Source organism: Daktulosphaira vitifoliae, unplaced genomic scaffold (genome assembly GCF_025091365.1).
Source record: "Daktulosphaira vitifoliae isolate Bord-2020 unplaced genomic scaffold, ASM2509136v1 Scaffold_1, whole genome shotgun sequence".
Classification (NCBI taxonomy): Eukaryota; Metazoa; Arthropoda; class Insecta; order Hemiptera; family Phylloxeridae; genus Daktulosphaira; species Daktulosphaira vitifoliae.
In genome coordinates this window covers 57362674-57385235 of record NW_026099572.1, presented here as the reverse complement: position 1 = coordinate 57385235, position 22562 = coordinate 57362674, and the positions used below count along the sequence as shown (strand labels likewise).

Sequence of the window (22562 nt, the reverse complement as noted above, 5' to 3'; positions counted from 1 at the left end):
AAATAATCATTTTTCAACCCTTTTCTTATGATAATATGTAATGGGTCGAATAATTTTAGGTCGAGTACTTATAAGTTAGAAGCATCTAAATATGAAAAGTGAACATAAAGCGCCGACCAAATACTCGTTCACCAGTATGGGCTGCACCTACCCGCGCAACATACTTTATGTATTAAAATGCCTGTAACTCAATGAGAACTTGTGCTACAATTGTTGTCGACCCATCAAACTTTTGTAAGTAAAGGGCTAAAAAATGATAATTTTGAAAAATATAAAAAAATGTATCATTGAACGTAGTCACTGACGGCCATAAATAAAAATGCAATTTATTATAATTGGATTAAGAGTTATAAGAGATGTTAAATTTGGTGGCACACCTGTACACCCTATTTATTTATTTTAGTTCTATTTCTATTTTTTTCTATTTCAAAATATGTCGTAATACATTAAAAAATGTATCCCAAATTTTGTTAGTATTTTCTTTTGGTAAAAGTATTTTTCTTTGAGTTGATTATTAAGTTTCTAGAACCTTGGTAAAAATAAATTATAAATTATGTCTCATGAACTGTACGTAACTTTTGCCGTGATCAAAGGGCACACATTTTGTAATATTTTCCTTTTTATGACAGGTGTACGATGTTTATTTTAAAAATACCCCCCTCTTCGTTCTTCTGTGTTTCGGCGAAGCAGTGGGAGAACGGAAAACTTGTCGGAAAATAATGATAATATTTTGCCGCCCGCAGGATTGCGTCGTTTGTACACAAGAGGTGAGCGAAAGACGTGTGCACGTGACGTTTGTGATAAGCTCTTTGCCCGCCGTATGTATACACGGCCCACGGCTCATATGCACGTCCTTTACAGGCGCCTCTGAATCCATACGCTGTTTTATACACACAACCTGTGCTCTCGATGCCGTCCCAGCGGTCCTGTACACGAGTAGTGGTTTCGATAAAATCCACCATTTAATTAACAATGTCAATGGCAGAGGCGACGTGTCTGTCTGGACCGACTGTGTTAACGTGGTGTATTGCGTCGGCGTACCGGGAAACTTCACACGGGTCTTTGGTCACTGTTCGCACGCTCTAACCGCCGGCACAGCGCGACCTGACACAGTGAACGCCGGCCGCAGCCTGTGCGTTGCCGTTGTCATCGCTCCAGTAAAGTTCATCGCGCGTGCATTCGCTGTTCACGTAATCCTTTGACTTATGCGACTCTCATTGAATCAATCGAATCGTCGTTTCGTTTTTGAAAATTAATTGGTAAGAAAATTTATCATTAGTATTTAACACGCCTATTTGCTATTTTATTGTCAGAAAAAAAAATTTGTTTTTCAAGTTATTAGATTAATATGTTTCTGTAAATAACCAACCTACGAGTCTCAATATTTTTAGATTTATTACTCTAAAATTATACAACACTGATAATACAATTTTTTCGATATTATTAGGTCTATAAAAAGAAAAATAATTTTACAACTAATAACGTTAGCATTGGTAAGGGTTATGCAATCATATTTCCTTATCGGTCCAAATACTATCATAACAATCGTAATATATATCGCAACGTTTTTTCAATGTTAATTGACGTTTAAAAATTATGAAATTTACTCCTTTGGTAAAGATCAAAATGTGTAAATTATTCTATTGTGTTAAAAAATCACAACTTAAACTACCCGAAATGGACTACTCGTCATTCGTCTCTTTCAAAACTGTTACAATAATACTTGAATGGATCATCAATGGTTTTTATAAAATACTCGATTTTAAATTATGAATCTAAAAATGTTAATAATTTGTAAAAAGGCTTCTGAGGATATATTTTATGTACACACACGTTAATAGACATGAAATATTACTGATTAACGCTTGAGGGTCGCTATCGGCAATCGAATTGTGTATTATCAGTACCACCGGGTACACGATGTGGCCATTTTCAACTGGTACCTATAAAGTAGCATTTGAACAGGTGCCTCGCTTATTGTTACAAGTGCTGCCTCAAACCACCCTCTTCTCGTCCTCGTCGCACTTGCACTTGTAATCATGATGAAAAGGTCGGTCGATGGTAGTAAACGCAAGAAATAAATAAACACCAGCGCACATATATTAAAAAACATATTTTTCACTATAACTTAACTAGTATTTGAGTAGACATTGATAGAAGCATATTTTAAATCCCAAAAGTTATGAATTTAATGATTTCGTGATTAAATTTAAAATAAATATATAAAAAAAAAAAAATGTTTTGCTCGATTGTCGGAAATGACTATATGACCACAGATGAGGTAAGTTCTCTCAAAAGTACTTCCATAGATAAGACATAGGCGGCAATGAACGTTCACTCTCGTATATTGTTTCTATAGCGCAAAGTAATCTCAGCTTAAACTATCATTACTTAAAACATCATAATCAATCAAACCACGTGAACCCATCTAATCTTCAGGTGAAGATTCGTTTGTCTTCTGTACATTTTCATCCCTTATATTGATAAATGTTTGTTTCTATTCTTAAATACTTATTCAACCATTGATATTTTAAAAATAAAGTTTAGATTAAAATCTCGTTTTTCTATTAAGATATTAAATCTATTATAATGTAGAACAATCAATTAAATATTATTTAGTTAAAAATAGGGACCAAAATAAGATATTTTAAAAAACTAACTGTTTGAAAAACGTTCTTTAGTCATATATTTTTAAATATATCTAAAAATAACAGAATAAATATTATGAGTCATATTTTTTATTAATAATAAAAATCAAGCAATCTAATGTTTTTAGCTTCGATGCAAATCTGCTAAGGTATTAATTGTACTATAGTTTTTGTTTTGTGTCTGTTACCACAAATATCAGCTCTTAATGGACCGATTTTAGTCATATGATCACAATGATATTTAATTGAAAAATTACTTTTAAAATTTGAAAAAAAATCCTTTTTGTTAACCATAAATAAGGATATTCTCCCCAAAAAATCAATTTTAGAATTAGCTCAATTTCGTTATTTTTACTAATTTTTTGACTTGAAATTGCCATAACATTTTTGAAAATAAATGAAACGAAGCGAATTTTTTTTTTTAAATTACCAAATATATTTGCGAATTATTAGGAAAAGTTTTTTAAAAAACCCATCATTAACATTCCGACAAGGGTACCCCCTGACAAGGGGGTACAAAATATTGATGTTTGCATAGAATGATAATCTTTGAAAATGTTTCGGAAAACCTGCATCTTAAATTAGAGTTTATGTAACATACTATATTTTGAAAAAAAAATTAATCCCTTTACTTATTTTCCTGGTATAAATGGTTGCCCTGTGGATGGTAAATGTTGTAATTTGTTATTAATATATCAAGATATTTATACAATTTTTTTATGTTTTTATACTAGAGGATATATAGTTTTAATAATAATAGTTAAAATAATTTCCTATTATTTTAATAGTTGTGGAAAATTTAAGCACTATTAAAAAAGCTTATATCGAAAATATGAGTGACCTTTTGATTTTTAATTAATATTTAAATAATTTACATTATTTTATTTATAACATGAGTTAGGTCTAATTATTTTTAAGTTAAATTGCTCCAAAGGCTAGGGTCGATAAATTTGGCTGTTTATTAGCTTATATATAAATGATTAATGCTTTTAGGTTAAGTCCATTAACTATAATTGCATTCCCGGGACATTGACTTATTTTTATATAATTATTAAAGGCGATCCCATCAGGTATTGGGATGCTAAGTGAACCCCAATCCAAAATGTTGAGCTATTTTGCACCAAGTCGGTAAATATATCGCTTTATTTACATTTTTCAAGTAAAATAAGTGTCCTTATACATGCATTTTTAGCATAAAAGAAAAGATTTCTTATAAAAAAAGCTTACTCCAAAAAATAACTCAACAAATACCTCTACTCAGAAAAATTATAGGACCACCTCTAACTGCAATGATATGAAATTTATATAAAAGTGTTTTTAAATAATTATAATTTAAATATAGCAAGAATATAATTAATGTGAATTCATTTTTTAATAAAAAATTTAATAAAACAAATTTATGGATAAAATGTGTGAATAACTTATAACATTTTTAATGGTTTTAAAATTGCTATAATACATTATGTTGTGTAATATACTAGTAATAATTATAGTTAATAAGTATGTAATAAAAATTGATCACTTGTGGCTAACATTATTTAAAATTTATAATATTTTTAATATAGTTTTAATTTTAAATAAAGTGAATAAGTAATGGACGATTATGGGTCACTTATAATTATTTGAAATTGTTTTAATTTATCCACATTAGTTACGTTAAATTTTATTGTCTATTATACTACCTGTTTCAAGTGTTGAGGTAGGTCTAAAAATTGTGTGTTAGAAATTTAATAAAATTTAAAAAGTACACCTAATGGTGCAATGTATGTTTTTAATTAACACTATACATGTTTGTTGACGTAAACTCATTCATTTCATATATGTAAATTGTTTAACTGTTTTAGTACAGCCTTAATATTCTGTTTTTTGAAGAATTTCAAAAGTTTGATTAATATTATTTAATTGTTTAACATTCTGAAAAACTTCGGATTATGGCATTTTGGTTGCAAATTGCTTTGTAACTACTTGTTCAAACAATCAATTGAACTACTGTAATTTGCACCTTCGTTTTGCTTGATCGCGTAGACTTACTTTATTGACTAACTCGTAAAAGAAAATTATTATATAGTAATTGTTAAATACGTTATAAAAACTATAGAAGCTAAACATTCGATGTCAATCGATTGCTACTTAGTTACGGTAAAACGGAGCACAAAGCACAGAGGTGTGCCTTATAAATTAAACAAACCAAAAAAAACATTTTGAATGACATTTATTTATAATTTTCACGTTAGTATCAAACTTTTATGGAAATTTTCTATATTTATTTATAATTCTTTTAAAAACTAATTAAGATCTTAACTTTAAGAAATTTATCAGAAATTTAAAATAATGAAATACTTAATAACTAATAATATATTTTAGTCATTACGGAAAAAAATTAAACTTGTATTAGTAAACAAAATCAGTTTTGTGTTTAAAAATTTTTTGAGCTGTAAAAATGCGTTTTATATTACAAATAATTTTGCCAATACTCTTTAAATAAAAAGCGATTGAAGAAATAACAAAAACACTTGAATAGAATAGCTAGTGGAGTGATGAAAATTACTCCTTTAAGTTTTATAAGAACATTTTAAAGTGAGTTTATCTCTTAAAATATTTATGTAGATGTTAATTTAATATCTTTGTTAATAATCGTTCATGGCTTTAATCTTTGTTCATCAGCGATGGGAGATGAACACGTGTCCCGTCTTAAGCTTGTCAAAGTATAATCAATTGAATAGGGTAGCAAGTCCGGCATGCTGTATAAAATATCGAATATTCACATTATGTGATAAAGATTGTTTAGATTATTTTATCAAACATGTCTCCTTGTTTGTACAATTTGTAGATTTTCCCATATAAGTATATAATAGAGTTTCTCAAATGCGATGGGTCTTCTTCGTCATCACGGCCTGGTCTCAGCAATGACGACGACATTATCGGTTTTCTGTTGTGCGGCTCATGTTGTCTATGAGTTCTTGTGAGAAGTCGCACGGGATATACCACCTGCAATATCGACCTTTCTGCCAAAGTATAATAATGATAGTAACAATAATAATAAGCTCTGCATGTACGTACGGTAATGTACATGCCACGGCAACAGTCACCACCCCGTCGTCGGTCGATAGAAAACATGTGTCCTTTTTTCCATACTGATGATTTCTCTTACTCTTTCGCTCTCTTTTTATTTACCCTCAAAACACTGTTCGGAGTCCGTTCATCCTTTTTTTCCGTTTGTCATTCTGTCTTTTACACACACGCAGTCACCGCGTGTCGAAAGCACCACAGCTGGTTAATGTTTATCTAATATTAATACGTACATCGGAGGGAAAAAAATGGAAAAACGCAGAAAAGTGCCGCTGGACTGTGAGCGCGTGCAGTATTATAATAAAAACTATAATATAATAATAATATGTACGTCTGGGTTAACGAAATCGAAGGGGAAGAGATAAAACAACATAAGCGCCATCGTCGTTAACTTTTTTTTTATCCTATTTTCTCTTATAACTATTTTTTTACTTGGAATAAGCGTCATATTGCGGTAAATGGATTATGATCAAATTTTCAATGTTCTCGCGAATTGTGAAGTCAGCCGCGACACAATTCATCACCCTTCTCTTCTAAATGTTAGCAATTAAAAATACAAAGTAGTTAACTTTCCACTGAATACTTCTCGATTCTATTTTAATTATTGACGTTCGCGTAACAAGAGAAGTTTTAAATTTCTTGCTTTCCAATAGCCCTCTACTGCATTGGATTATTTTTATAGAAAAATATTGGAGATTTTAAACTTATTTAAATTACTAGCCGTTTCATTGATATTTTATTTAAATTAATTTTAAATCCTTGCTGGAAATTTTTAGTATGATATAATTTTTAATTAGTGAAAAAATAATCAAAATGAAAATAATTTCTTCAGACGTACAAAATTTACAAGAGTATTGAATTCATACTTTTTGTTTTGACAACGTTTTCAATCAATAGCGTGTTATTTTATTAACTATTTTATAATATATATAATTTTTTATGATTTAAATAAATCAAACTTCTTTTGTGTAAAAATTATTTTTCGAACCCGTGTACAACAGTTGGGTGGGTATTTTGAAAACCTTTCGAATCGTAATCCAAAAGTTCAAATTTCATAAAATGGAATATAAAAATGAAAAATAAAGTTTTTAAAGAACTTTATTTTCATGGAGTCATTAAATTAAATAAATATCAACATGAAAATATTAATTTTATTAAATGAATATTTAATAATATAGTTATATTTGTCAATTAGAATAATAAATCAATGAAGATATTTTTTTTCACTATATAATTTCATCAGTCGTATGTTTAGAATTTTTTTCGGGAGACGGACTAAATAATATATTTAAATAATTTTATGATAAATAATATACTTGACCATTTTTCTTTTGTTCAAAATACATCTAAAAGTAACACTTTTGGTCAAAAATTTGGTGGTTACACAAAGTTTAAGAAGAAGAGGCTCACGCCTCTGAAAATCTCCTCCCCGTAAATATGTCTTGGATTTCATGCATAATTGTAATCTGAGATGGACTTGGATTAATAGTAGATTTTTACTGCATTTTTAACTCACTGACCTTTACGAAATCAATATATACTATCCATGTATTAAGATAATCATTTTTTAAATGAATCTCAATTTATGAACTATATACCAAACCTAATTTATATCTGACTTTCTATGTGATCACTTTATGCGACTTATTTGTTGTTAGTGTATAATTAGAAACAGAATAATAATAATAATAAAAATGAAGATGAAAAAAAATATATGGACCAATTTTATTAAATTGAGTATCTGGGTTAACAGCATATAGTTAATGCTTAGTTTTTGTTGAAATTCAGGTGGTCCCATGCAACTGTATTTGCACAATTGTATAGAGTTTTTGTCCAACTGTCGAAAAACAAAAAGTCAAATTTGTTAATACTTAACTCGTCGGTTTCAATTTGCTGATTACTTAGTTTATAATAAAAACATAATGCCAATTTAAGAATTGATATAAACATTATTTTTGAGTTTTATTCCGCTGTTAATTCTACTTGTTTCACTATACAGTTTCACAGATAGTTAAATTATAAAATAAAAAATTTAATAATCAATTCATTTTAAAATTTCTAAAAAGTATATTAGTTTGAAGTATTAAATGAAACAAACAAATACTACTATCAGTGATCATGTCCGAATTTATGGAATAGTAAATTTATGTAAAGTCGTGTGCGGTTTAGACGTTAAACACGCTCCAAATTTTGGTAAAATCACAAACATTTTAAAGTACATAAATTATTAATATCTCTCAACGTATTTATGTCATGTATGATTTTTTTGTTTGATATTGGCAGAATAGTTGTTAAAAATATCCCAAAATAATTACACATCTCTGTACTTCAGAACTAGACTAAAACAAGTCTAAAAATCGTGATTTCAGGTTATTAAATTTTTGTATACGAAATTAAAGTTTACATCGATCTTTATCGATAAAATTTTGTTACAACAATCCCTTCCATATTTTATCAGATTTTTAATAATTCAAGTCCTAACCTAAGTTTGCAGCAAAAAACCGTAAATTGGTATAATTTATCTAAAAAAAAAATAATGGTATACTAATCATGTAGTTTTTTAATGTAAAATAACTATATTAGCTTGGTAACTTTTATAACAATTTATGTAATAATTCAAAGAAGTAAAATTTTTATGGTTTACTCAAAAATTTATTGAATATGACTTATATTAGTCTACTTATGAGGTACAAAATTAACACAATTATTATCGTGAGTAACTAAAACTTGTTAGTTGAAATTGTTTGTGTCGCTATTATATTTACGAATAAAAAATTCCACAGTTTTGAGAAAAATACCCATATATGTAATTTACTCATAATTATGAGATCTAATAGGGTCAATTTGATCAATTTATTCTTGTGAATAATTAATTGTATTTAGAACAATATTGAGAACTTTTATGCAATATCCTATATTTTAAATTCAATTATTCAATAAAGGGGTATAAATAATAATTTGATATAGTTTTCATTGTATTACAAATCGATGATATATTTTCTCGGTAAAAATAAAATTATAACGCTCTTTGTTAATTAACATATTTTATTGGTTTCAGTCAATGGAACCAAAAGTCATCAAAGAAGAGATGATTGAGCGAGATCCTGGAGTTTTAGAAGAAAGTTCTACAATAAATAATAATAACAACAACAATAATAACAAGGAATCATCTTACAGGATACAAACTCGTAAGCATCAACTTGATATTTGTATTTTTTAATTTGGGTATCAATGTATATATTTTGGTTAAATTTTAGGTTATATAAAATATCTTTGAACCACGATTAAAATAGTCCAGTATTTATTAAGTAGATTAAACGAAATCAAACGTTTAAATTTAAAATTATTTATATATTTATTCATTATAAAATTTACGAGAAGATAATCCTCGACAAACTATTATGTAAAAACTTCAGAGATATCCAAAACTTTTTATGATATTATTAAATATGTTTAGTGCATTACAATCTTTTACGCTGCAGTTGAAGTTTAGCTCACAAAACAATTTTAAATGATCATTTTTGACAGACTCCCGTGGAAAATTGTTAATATTTTCATTATAATAATGTTTTGATGTTAAAAAATATTTAACTCAAACGTCAATCGCATAAACGATGGTTGATTATGTTATACATAAAATGAGGCCTTTGAAAGTACGGGACTGTAAAACCCATGCAGTTTATTTAGTTAAAAAAAAATATATAAGAGTCTGTAAGTTAGTAATACGAAAAAAAATATTTAGATTATTATATATATTTATATATTATTTAAGGAAAATTGAAGCCGGCGCGTTTGCTACGAGCACACTGCCCCGAACCCCACGTACTTTACAGTCCGCTCTCTCTTCGCCCACCGACACCTGCGATTGACGTTCTTTAGTAAAATATGGTGCCGCGTTCTTGGTCTCCTTCCAATAACTTTCACACCACCTCCTCGCTCGCGCATTTATTAAAACCCAAAATTTATTATAATGTTGGCCGATTGTAAACCCTTTTTTTTTCTGCTTTACTAAAACTACTTTCTCCTTCTTTCTATCCCCTCTCTTTGACTGGCTGAAATTTGATTTATTCGTCTATTGAGTGTGTACAGGGCCGTCGGAGTTATTAATTAAAGTTCGAAAATTATTCTCACCAAACAGGACCTCGGCCAAGTATTTACCCGTATTCTCTAAAGTTTCAATTGACATAACTAGTAAAGTTTTTCCGACGTCGTGATCCTTTAAATGTAAACGTATATTTTTAACATTTCAAGAACCGTATACTGACAGTTTTACACACAAAGGTTAGTGGCGATGTCTTTGGTGGTTCTCGAAAGTTTTACGGCTCAGCTCTATAGAAATAACCGTGTAATAATTATTATTCAAATTCCACCCGCCAACTTAAAGCCTCCGGGAACACAATGCTATCATTTCGATTAAGTCATTTTACAGCGAACTGTTTGTTTAACAGAAGTGTAGACCTCATTATTATAGTGCCGGTTCCAGATCCAAACTTAAAGCAAAGTCGTGGGGAATAATAAAACTGTTTTTACTTCATATTTCTAAATTTCCATGCTACAATTTATGGATTATGTCAGATCAGTAACTAAAAAACACCGTATTTGTATACTTTAAAATTATAAAAAATAATATAGCAAAGAAATTAGAAATATTTAAAAAAATATCTAGGTTTCCTAGAATTTAAACATAAAAAAAGGTTTAAAAGTATTGTAAATTTACCGTCTGTAAGTAAATTGGATAACACTTCCGATGACATTTAAGTAGCGAGGGGGAGAGTTCCTCTCCTATATCTTTTAAGTATGGACCTGCAATCTTATAAAATAATATTCAATATCAGTAGAATATTTAAAAAATATAACTATTATTTTGTCAATTTCATTGTTGTTTAGAATAAGAAATAAACTCTGAACGTTTTTGTTAAAATTAATAATCATTAAAGTTGTTAAAATTGAGAGGTGTTTTGTACGCTCTATTTGATTTCGAAAAAGTTTTTGCTAAAAAAATGTAAAAGTTAATTAACCAAAAATCCTTAAGCGTGAAAATATAAATTGAAAAAGTTCTACTTGCGCTATGCTGTCACGATTGGCCTGGCGCCAGAATAAGCACTTCACAGCTGCTGCCTGTGCAGCGTTTGGCGAATAATCAATTTTCTATTGAGAATGACGTACGGGAAACCGCCGGCAGCCCCTAAGTACATAATATATAATATTTTATAAATGCAGCATCTGAAGCCCAATAAGACATGCGGCAGAAGAGACTCGTTTTAATCTTGATAGATGACACTATTTGTGTACGTATGTGTTTAGGGCATATCACAATGTTTGTGCAAAATGTATTTTTGGAAACCATCGAACCCCCACTTTCACGCTTTGTTTTATTTTGTATACAAACAAAAAAGGCGTGTATATGTTATACGTCAGATGCATTACAACATAGTACGAATGAATAATAACACCATACAGAAAGAGGGTGTAAATTTTGTAGGTATAATGAAAAAAAGAAAAAAAAAAGGCATCGAACTTTAAAGGTAAACTTTAGTGGACATAAAATTTGGCAATAGACACAGTAGAATTACTTAATATGAGGCAGTCCAATCAGTGATGGGAGTTCATAATTTTAATAATTAAATGTGGCTGACACTCGAAAAACATGACTAGAAAAATTATCTTAAGGTTAGAACTCCCATTGCGCTATCACTTTAAAGATATTTTCATTTTGAAATATGATGTGGACATACAGCTAATATTAATTTATTTTATGATAAAATCGTCATTAAGTTTTTACTTAGTGCCGGTGCTATAATTTTTTAGGTCTTTGGTGAAATATAAATGCGTGACCCCAAAATGAATTACTTTATAACCAAATGACTTTTTTTGTTAATCAAATTTTTTTGGATTAAAATCACAAAAAGAGACCCAAAATCTATTTTATACTCACTGTTTTTGTGGTTACCAATATTGAAAATTGATAAGTCAATAAGTATACATATCATATAAGATAAATTGTATTGTAAATATTAGTGTAGCAACTTTTATGTAATCGAAATATTACATTTTGAGTAAATTACATTTTTAAAGTTTACAATAACTCAAAATACGAATTAAAATTAGTGTGTGGCGCCGCTATTTAAAATGTTGGCATTTTATTATTAATAATATTATATACAAATAATTATATTGTTATAGTATTTAGAAAAAATGTCAAGACTATCTTTCTTGTAAGGAAAAAAAATATAAATTCCTGTTATTGATAAAAATTATTATTTATTACTTTGTAAAGGAGGCCATTTTTCCATTAGAAAACATGACAACTGAGAATTGACAAACTTTGAGTTACTAACACTAATGTACTCACCAGTACTATTTATAAATACGATATCAGCAAAAATATTATTATTAGGTAAATAGTAAACTGTTTAGATTTTAAGACATGGCAATTGTTTTCGACCAAATTCCTTTTATGTCGTCCCTGTTATGAATGCGAATGTCCTAATTATGCTGAGTAAAAAGCTATGCAGACAATTAATGTGAAGCGGTTTCATAACTACTATAGTACTCGTTCAACTTTGCTGTGTATGTAATGTCGGTTACTAATGTTGAAGTATGACAAGAAGGGCTATGGATTGAGACAGGGGAAAGAGCAGGAAGGGGTAGAAATATTTCGCTCGTGTGATGGAGCTCAGGTGCGCGTTAACTGTATCGGTCGACCGGTCACGGCTTAACTTCAACTTACCAGATGCAACCAATTTTTACTGGAATCGATTAGGAACTTCTGTTGCGTACCCCCCGAACCATTTTACAACGCGTGTATTTATTATATTTGGGCCCGAAGAGCAATTTAAATTAAAGGTCGTAAAGTCAACGAATACGCTAATTTCACGCTAGTGGGAAAGAAAGAAAGAGAGGGGTGCTGAAAGGATAGCAGACGCCGTTGAGCTTGGCGATAGTAAGAAGTGGAGGTCGGGATACAAAATTTAAGTCAAAGTGGAACAGCTGCGTGGATTTATATTTTTTACGGATATAAATTCGTTGCTATATCCTTATATATAATACACAATAACAAAAAAAAAAAAAACGATTTACTTTCAGCGATAATTTTTTTGCTTGCTCAAATATATATTGTTATTTTATTTTTGTGAAACTGGTGTTGCTACGGCGCCTTTAGGAAAAACCCAGTCTGCGTTATCGTGTAAAAACATACTGGTCTTCGTCAACAGAGTGTTTGTTTGCCCAAGCCATTAGAAAAATAAACAACTACAGTGATCCGTGTCAGGAGGCCACTAGGCACGTATTCACTGTTATCTCGTTTGGAGCATAGCCACTCTTCTCTATCTCTCATTCGCAGCTTAAAATTGGTTTAAACTTTTAGGCGGGTGGTGAACAACACTATATACGTGATGGCCTTTCAAATATCTACCGCGAATGTGTTGAGAACGAAAACGCCTGTTGTGCCATCGCCGAAATCCGTCGAATGTATTTAAATATACATGTATTTGTGTCGTGTTTTGTTTGAACACACAACATATTTAAATCGCCAAAATTCAGTAGTTTATATTTAATTTAATTGTTTTTTGAAAGCAGATAACTTTTTTCATATCCCCAGTGAGTATTATGCGTAGTGTGCATTGAGAGTCACAAGTTTAAGAATCAAAATAATACTAATTAAAGAACTAATATTAACTAAAATTTCAAAAAGTCTCCCCGCGAGATCTCAGTCAGAGTATGTAAGTGTTAGGTCAACAGTTCGTTAGACTTAAAATTTTATCTGATTCAATAAACATAAAAAATAATTAAATTTCTTGAGTTAAGCATCAGATCTGAACCTGTCTCAAGTCAATGCATTCGACGGAGTAAATTTTGCGCTGAAAATTTGACGTTCGAGTAAACTTATACAAAATTTGAAAATCCTAAACAAAAATCTTGTTTATAAAGTTCTTTTTAATTCATTTGATAAATACAAAATCTTGCATTGATAGAGAAATTTCAGGTTTTGTAAATAATTGGGTCTTTTTGAAAATTCTTCAGTTATATACAAGTTTTTAAGTAATTACTTTAGTGTTTCAACGAATTTAACATTTCTCTTAATGAGAAGTTGTAGTTAAAAACTCTCGAGGAACAGTTGTAGAAAGATATACAAAATCAGTTTTGGACAACAGCAGATCAAGACATGACGTGATGATGTGCTTTGAACCACGTGGCACGCACCTGCTCTATGTGAAAAATGAAAACATTTTATTTACAAATCTTATTATAGAAACGAATAACAAAGTTATGTGTAGAGATTAATTTCTGGATGAATTCCATCTAGTTTGATGTTATTATTTTTTGATATGTTAAATTCTTCTTTAACTTCAAAAATTCAATTTATCTACTGAAAAATCTGCGAAAAGAAAATGTGTTAATTTGATAATTAAATAACAACAATATTAGTAATTTTATTTTTTCTAGTTACATACTATTGTGAATTTAATAAATATAAGTATTTGATATGTTCGTCCCTTATACCTTATAAAGGTATCAATTTTATTTTTTCAAATTGTAACATACATAATTTACTAGTTTATTTATTAGATAATGTTCTAATTAAGAAAATGACTGTTTGATAACTACTTTTGAATCAGAATTTGAGAAGTTTTTAAGAATTTAAAGTAAGGTGGGGAGCGAATGCTGTTATTTTTATCACTAGACATTTCTCGGACTCGTACTTCCCTCTGTCTAGGTATAACAATGTTCATGACTTCTGAAAAGCTGATATGAAAGTTGTTATGGACCCATCATTTTCTTAACTAGATATTTTTCTATTTTCTTAGGTAGTTTATACCTTATAAGGTATAAGAGACGAACATAAAAAGTATTTCGTAATTGATAAATTAAAAAAAACATTTAACTAAAAGTTACTAAATATCAATATTATTTTTCTATTTCAATTAAGTTATTTACGATAAACAAATCTCACCATATATATGGTGATTTTTTTATCATAACCCACTCAATTACTTACAGAATAATAAAAATAAAAATTTTTTTTTTTATTATTATCTTTAGTTACACATTATTCTTGAATTATTAACTATGTAATACTTTTTAAGTTCATCCCTTATGCCTGGTAAGGGTGTCAACTTTGTTTTTTTAAATGGTAACAAATATTTTGAATTTAATAAAATGTTTGAGTTTTTAATTTAATAACAAATGGCATTTGAATTTTTAATATACCTTTATTTATTTATTAGATATAAACATTTAAAGTTTCAATTTTTTGAGTTAATATATAGGTATAATACACAAGGGATTACAAATACAGGTAGCTAATTGATTTTTTATGATATTACTATCACATTCACGGATTCTTTATTATCAATTATGACTATCAATAGATATACTTTCTGTATTATCAGTTAGTGTATTTATAAACTCACAACAATGTACTTTACTACCATTTATAATAACAATGCTGTGTACCTGCTAATATTGATGTCATAAAAAACCAATTAGCTAACTGTATTTGTAATCTCTTGTGTATTATACCTATATATTAACTCAAAAATTTGAAACTTTAAATGTTTATATCTAATAAACAAATTAAGTTTCATTAAAAATTCAAATGCCATTTACTATTGAATTAAAAATCCAAACATTTTATTAAATTCAAAATATGTGTTCCCATTTAAAAAAACAAAGTTGACACCCTTACCAGGCATAAGGGATGAACTTAAAAAGTATTACATATTTAATAATTCAAGAATAATGTGTAACTAAAGACAGTAATAAAAAAAAATGTTTAAATTATTATTATTATTTAAGTAATTCAGTGGGTTATGATAAAAAAATCACCCTGTATATGTTTAAGACAGCACAAAATATTTAGCGTCCAGAAATTTGCTATGAGAGTGTAACTAACCAAATTGTCTAATAGTCACAGAGGTTTTTATTAAGCCAACACATGTCTAAATTTGTAGTTAAGTTCAAATGGAATTCCGAGAAGGCGACGCACCTTTATAATTTTTGTACTGTTTATTGGCGCGTATTGCGAAAAAATAATTATATTATACACATTTAATAATCATAATTTTAACTAAATATTTGCGAGAATAATGAAAATGTGTCATGTTAACAGCTGATGTATGAAAAGGCACTTATAGATATTTATTAGTTTATTTGTTTACCCGACGAAAATTGTAATATAAAGGGGTATGAATTATTAAATGAAAATTTTCAAGATAAGCAAAATGTTCTTTTTTTATCGCCGCTGATCCAACATTAATTCGTTTTAGAACACACGTATTGACTTAAAAAAGTGGTAATTGCAAAAGAAAAATTAATTTTATCTGTACGGCCGAGAGCACTTTAGACAAGCAACGGTTTCTCAGCTGTTCGGGTGATAGCTCAGCCACGTTCTTTTCTTGACGTATCCTCAAATATATAAATATATGAGCGTGTTCTCTTCCTCGCCGAATTCAACGGTGGCGGCGGCGGTACATCAACCGCAGAAGTTGCAGCCAAAACTAATAACTCGCAGAATGGATGGTGGCGGTATGAACGCTGTTAGCGGTGGCGGTGTGTCTATGTGTATGACACAACTGAATTTCGCTAATGGACGTGTCACGAACACTCGGACACGTACTGGGCGGTTAAAACCGTGGCTTTTGCTGAGGCTTTGTATGTTGTTTAGATATATATATATATACAAATATAGTTTTCTAACCCGGACCTCGTTGGTTGAAATTTCTCTCGTTCATTATAATACGAATAGCGAATTAAATACACACTTTACACTTTACACTGTTTCTGTCGGATAACGAGTCAATCGGTATTTACAGGTAAATCCAAAATCAAGTCCAAAGAAGCTTCCGGTTTCACGGCCAATGCTTCTGCTATAGAATCCTCACGTGAACAGTTACTCAGCCCGTCGCTGCAAACCGCCGGAACAGTTCAAAACGACATCGAATCGGAGAGTAAGTCGATTAATGTGTATTTTTTATTGATCCCCGTCTTTGAAAGACTTTACGATAGTTTTTTTAATTAATTTTTACGTATTATTGTACGACTTGTTTAAATCGTCAGCTTCTGTGTTTACAGTTGCTAGTCCTTCGTCAGAGAACAATACATTTAGAAATCATTCTAAACTTAAACGGTTTCTCTCTACACTAGTTCAGTTCAGCGTACAATTGTCTCCACAGATAAGCGATCGTGTCAAGGGTCAAATTTTCAACTTGGTGGTGAGTACAAAAGACATTCGATAAAAAATCAATAATGCTTGCGTTTATTTTTACATTACTAACGACATTAAGTCAAATGTAGTTAATCAGTGCAATTCTTATACATTAAAAGTTAATAGGGTTGTCTTCAGGGAGACTTGTATTTATATTTGTCGTTTTACGCTTTTGCAGTCCATTAAAAGGTCCTCCGAAGAGAAGATTTCTCATAACCATAGATACTCCGGGTAATGACGTCAGTAGTCCGTCACCTGAGTTGGTGAATAGAATTTTTTACACAACAAACCCGTAATCGAGTCTCGAACTCGAGACAGTGCGTATCAGGCACTGCGCGATTCGATCAAACCGTCATTTACATATAAACCATTTAAATTTTATACCATGTAATGCTGATATAAATAAAATATTAATCGCGTCGTTATTATACTCGTTTTAATAATAAATAGGCTAATCGGACGACTTTAAAACAATAAAACAAAATACGAGCTCTTACACTGGTCCTTAAAAGAAAACCAAAGTGTAAGCTATAAAAATCGCAAATGTAAAGTTTGGTCCAAGTTCTTATTACTGTCTATAATAATTTTCAAAGAAAATATTTTTATATAAATATATTGTTACCATAATATCATCAATACCTATTCAAATAATTATTTATTCCTATTTAATCAAATAATATTCCTCGAGTTTGATGTATTTTCTGATTACTGGCAATTATAAACGGCGCTTAACGCGGTGAAAATAATAAGGAGTTATTCATAGTAGTTCGTAGTAACAGCTAATTTAAAAAAATATAAAACAATTTTCGCTCAAATAAAATTATTTAATTGAATACATTTTTTTTTTCAGAATAATCTAATAAGTCCTGAAGAATTTCACCATAATGTACAAGAAATGACTAATTTTCCTTTACGACCTTTTGTGCTACCGTTTTTGAAAAATCACATACCTTCTTTACACCGCGAACTCAACTCATTAGCACGAAACAACAAACAAGTGAGTTTTTATATTTATCTTATTAACACAAAAAATAATAGAATTTGATCGATGTATCTTCATATTGTATACTCAATATAAAATTTCATTTTTTTTTTTTTCAAAGTTAATTAAAAAGGAAAACTTCTATTCTATTTGGATAATCAATTAATTAATAACATTGAACTTTATCAGAATTTAAAATAATTACAAAATCGTTTACATAACTGTACGTAATTGATTTATTTCTATTATTATGGTAAACAATTACCAAAATTGCTTTCCCTTATAATGGCATTTTGTACAATTTTTTTTTATCCATGACCTATTTGAATTAAAACTTACTCGAAAAACGATAGTTACTTGTTTTGTGAGGTGATACAACTTAATACTGTACGAGCAAATTCTGAGATTGGTGAGCGGCGCAGGGTAAAGAATGAACCTCTAATGTGTTACGACGCCGTCCATTACCGGCCATGTGTTGCAGCAACAGCCGTCGCCTTCACCACCGCACTTCCATTGAAATCCGTTGGAGCGGTCAGAGGGGAAGTCTCGCCACGTGCGCGCCTTCTCCTCTCTACCACGAGTACCAAAACTTGCTCTGTCGAAAGTCACAATCTTTTTGCCGTTGGCTTTAGCTTATAAAACCACAATACGCCTATCGAAATCAAAGTTTAAAACAAATATTATACTCACAATTTTAACAATAAATTAGTAATTGAAATTCAGTTGTTTTGTAAGCATAATTATGTTAAAGGAAAAAATCGCAACTTTTGATGACAACTTTTACAGTCGTGTAGAACAAATCCTATTTGGATAAATTGAGCCGATAAACTTTGATTCTATTAAAATCTTCTCTTTCATAGCATTCGTGTGTTTAGTAAAAAATGTGTTTTGTTCCAAACACCCAACATCTGGATTAGCATTAACATATTAACAAGTTAATATGTCTGTGGTCATATAGCCTACTTTGTTTATGGATTAGGCCCGAACCCAGTGGTGTATAAAGGATTTAAGCACTCCGGGGCAATTTGTATTTGGTGTTCCCCCGAAATTCTTTTTTTCAGTTTACCCCAAAAAAAAATGCTGATCTTAAAAAACTTAGAATATACATTAACGCGTGAACATAGATTCTAAACAACTAAAAAACTCAGGGACGCCCTATCGTTGGGCCACGGGGCATTGCCCCAAGTAGTCTCTTATGTACACACACATGAGTGTGAGTCTGAGTATGAATAATTACTAATTGAGGTATTCAAGTATAAAAAAATATTCTCTTAAGTTCTAAAGAGCTATTTAGTTTGATTTGATACTTTTTAGTAAAACGTCGTTTAAAGTAACCGTTTAAATCGTGAGAAAATTGCGTGGCGCTCAGTGAAAAACATAAATAATACTAGGCAATAAATGAAAACTCCTTAACAGGGTCGTCGAAATTTTGTTGAATTATTACAAAGGTAATTGTACTACTTGTTTTATACGTTGCACGTGTGTGTTGTTACAAAGAAAATCGATTTTGTATTAAAGGCAAACATAAATTGTACGTACATACTTGTTTTATGTATACGGTATGCGTATTTAAACTTTACGAAACTTTTTACATTGTACTTTCTTCTAATACAGCCATACTATTAATAATGATATGCCACTATCATATTGTACTTGTTGTAAGGAAAATATGCGAGGGAAATAATTATTTTATTTATCTTAAACATATATTTTTCATATAAAAATGACATGGACATTTAGTAGTTGGGAAAAGTTTTCTAATCTGAAGCTTTCTATTTTTGTATATTTATTATGCTACTAACTTATTTTTTAAGTTATTAGGATACACTTATTATTTTTTCAATCATTATTAAAATACACATGGGTTATCTAAAGTATTAAAAATAATATTTTACATGAAATTCGTTGTTTTTTATATTCTTAATTGATGATTTATTATATTTGTAGACACTTCAGCAATATTTGAAACAACACGAAAATGCTTATTTGGACAGGGACTCTCAGCCTAGCGAACCGTCAGAGATTTTCCACCAGGTAGAAAAGGTGCAAGCGCCACCTCCACCGTCTAGAGAAAACAATGCGGTGGCCAGCAATTCTTGCGCCGGTAGCGTTAACAGCAACAAAAGACCTTATCAAGACGGCAATAATTATTTCGAGAATGGATGTATTATCGATGTGGACTATCAGCAACCGTGTGTAAAACGGTCTAACTTAAGCTACGGTATGCCATTCATGTATCATCACCATACACATTTGACCAATCAGGAAACTCAGCATCCTTACAATATTGTACCACTGTTACATATTCGTGGAGATCCAGAAGATAACAAAGGGCACGTCGAAGACGAATGGAAAAATATACACGTAGTGAGTACATTATATCAATACTTACATATCTGAAAATCATCCAAAGAGAGGCGAATTCAACTATATATATAAGAACGGACGCATATATTTGACGATTAATGTAACTTTGAATATTTTTAAGAGGGTATTCTGAGATTTGTACAGTCTAAGCTGCCGAAAGTTTTTACGGAGAACCATTTTAACTTGTGACAAATGACAGTAAAATGACTGTAACGAGACCTTTGGGACGGGTTAAAAAATGTCCAATAAATCACGTGCGACTCATTCCAAATAATATTTTCTTCGGTAACAACTATTTCTCTTTAAAACACGCCTCTGGATTATAATTATATTATTTTTCAAACTTTCATGTGTTTCGTTTGAATTTTTAATGAACATAATTTATATAAATATTTATACTATATTATAAAATAATTACAGATGTTAAACTGTATATTGAGTATGGTCGAAAAGACAAAAAAGGCATTGGGTATTTTGCAAGAACGAGGACTAGCAGAGTCTAATCTTCCAGAATGGATTAAGAAAAAGTCTACAGAAGAAATGCTTTCACAAACGGTTCGTTTAGCCGAAGAGAAAATTGAAGCCGTTAAAAAAAGAGCAGGTAGTAATTTTAGTCGATATCTCTTCTTTCAATTTAAAGTCGTAAATTGGTCATACTATTAAGTTATCATAATTCACAAGTAAAATTAACTGTCGTTGTTGTTTAAATCAGAGGAGTCTATGAATGATATCAAACACCAAGCCCTAGCTGAATTGCAAAAGTTGGTATTAAGTGCTGAAAGTAAGATCATAGAAATGATGGTTACTGAAAAAGCTAAAATGAATGCTGCAACAGCAGCTGCTGTAGCGGCAGCATGTAATGGAGGTAGTAGATCATTGATAGGTTCGGCTACTGCTAGTCAAATATCTCCTTCGACTCTGATGCCCCAGTATAACGTAAGTCGTTTACACTGCTTAAGGATTTTTTCTTAATTGTCCCATAATTGAATTTTGTATAATAGAGTTGTTGGAATTGTGGCCGTAAAGCAAATGAAACATGTAGCGGCTGCAATACAGCTCAGTATTGCAGCTCGTTTTGCCAGCATAAAGACTGGGAGACCCATCACCAAACGTGCTGTATTCATTCGGCTGCAGCCAAAGGCAGTCACAAACAATCCATTTCGGACCCGTGTCCTTCAAATGACGTGTCAAGTAACCGCTCAGGGTTCAGGCTAAGTCCACACGATACCCAAGTTCAGTCGGCATCACAATCAACCGATAGATCAGCGTCTTCTTGTGCGGTTACTAAGTAGACTTAAGATTTGTTTCCGTCCTTTTTCTGGAAATCTCTTACGAGCGGAAAATTCAAATTAGCGCTCTTGTTGTTATTTATATTGATTATTATTTATTTAAAATAGTGTATTATATTATTATAATACACTTACAATTACAATACATTTAAAAGTAAAAAATGATATTGGCAAAATTATTATTCTATCATATTGGAAGTATATACAGAATATAAAAAAATATGACATGTTTTAATATTTATATTTTGTATTAATATTTATACATTTTACGTGCGCTCATTGATTCTAATTGAATTTTAATTTCATTTTGTTTAACTATCAAATCCATTAGAACAGACAATTTTTTTATTGACTTTTATTGATTCTATTACTCTGGGAATTTATTTATATTAAACCCCAAACTTATTATTAATATTAATTAATTAAATATATATATATTAAAAAAACAATATCAGCAAATTGTTTGCACGTCTATGATTGTATGAAATTTAGCAAAATTTAGCATGTGGTGAACACCATATGTTAAATTTTTTTTTATTATTCACAACACATTTTACATTTGTACAATATACAGCACGATCACTTTACCTACTAAACACAACTCGTATACATAATATAATGTATGTAATGTAATGTATAATATAATGTAATGTATGTATAATATAATCTTTAATTTATATGTTAACTATTCTTTTTTCTTCTAATAAATTTAAAAATCGATATTATTATTATTTATTTTCTACATTTAATAACAACGAGTAGATTTTCTTTATCATGTTCTAATTCATAGATCATCACAGCCGTGCTGATTTCTAATATTTTTAAAATGTATATTTGCATGTTATTGGAAGTAAAAAGGAAATTATAGTGTTCTTCAAAAATTAATATCCTAGAAAATATAACTTTATTTAAGTCATGTCTAAATTAATTAATATACAGGTATGTCAGATAAATATAAATAAATTATTCTATGGTCGAAGTATTTTGAAAGTGTCAAGTTT

At 29.9% G+C, this 22562-nt stretch overlaps 1 protein-coding gene across 4 annotated transcripts; it reads left to right on the top strand.

Annotated features, from left to right (window-relative positions):
* The first annotated feature begins 806 nt into the window (after positions 1–806).
* On the top strand, positions 807–22289 carry LOC126895261 (protein CBFA2T1). 4 transcript variants are annotated; one of them, XM_050666933.1, is made up of 9 exons: positions 807–1259; positions 8776–8905; positions 16532–16666; positions 16791–16930; positions 17774–17920; positions 19853–20272; positions 20693–20873; positions 20985–21208; positions 21274–22289. In XM_050666933.1, the coding sequence occupies exons 2-9, from the start codon at positions 8779–8781 to the stop codon at positions 21562–21564; spliced, it is 1665 nt and encodes a 554-aa protein (XP_050522890.1). In that variant the 5' UTR covers positions 807–1259; positions 8776–8778; the 3' UTR covers positions 21565–22289. The 4 variants fall into 4 exon arrangements, with proteins under 4 accessions (XP_050522890.1, XP_050522889.1, XP_050522892.1 ...); XM_050666932.1 differs by lacking the exon at positions 807–1259 and adding an exon at positions 2126–2281; XM_050666935.1 differs by lacking the exon at positions 807–1259 and adding an exon at positions 4327–4347.
* Positions 22290–22562: the final 273 nt, after the last annotated feature.

What these genes read in the sequence shown, in the direction of transcription:
- LOC126895261 (XM_050666932.1), top strand. Translation starts at nt 2,237, where the DNA reads ATGTTTTGCTCGATTGTCGGAAATGACTATATGACCACAGATGAG. An exon ending in AAACGACATCGAATCGGAGA is followed by an intron (nt 16,667 to 16,790) that starts GTAAGTCGATTA and finishes CTGTGTTTACAG; the next exon opens with TTGCTAGTCCTTCGTCAGAG. An exon ending in AGCCGTTAAAAAAAGAGCAG is followed by an intron (nt 20,874 to 20,984) that starts GTAGTAATTTTA and finishes TGTTTAAATCAG; the next exon opens with AGGAGTCTATGAATGATATC.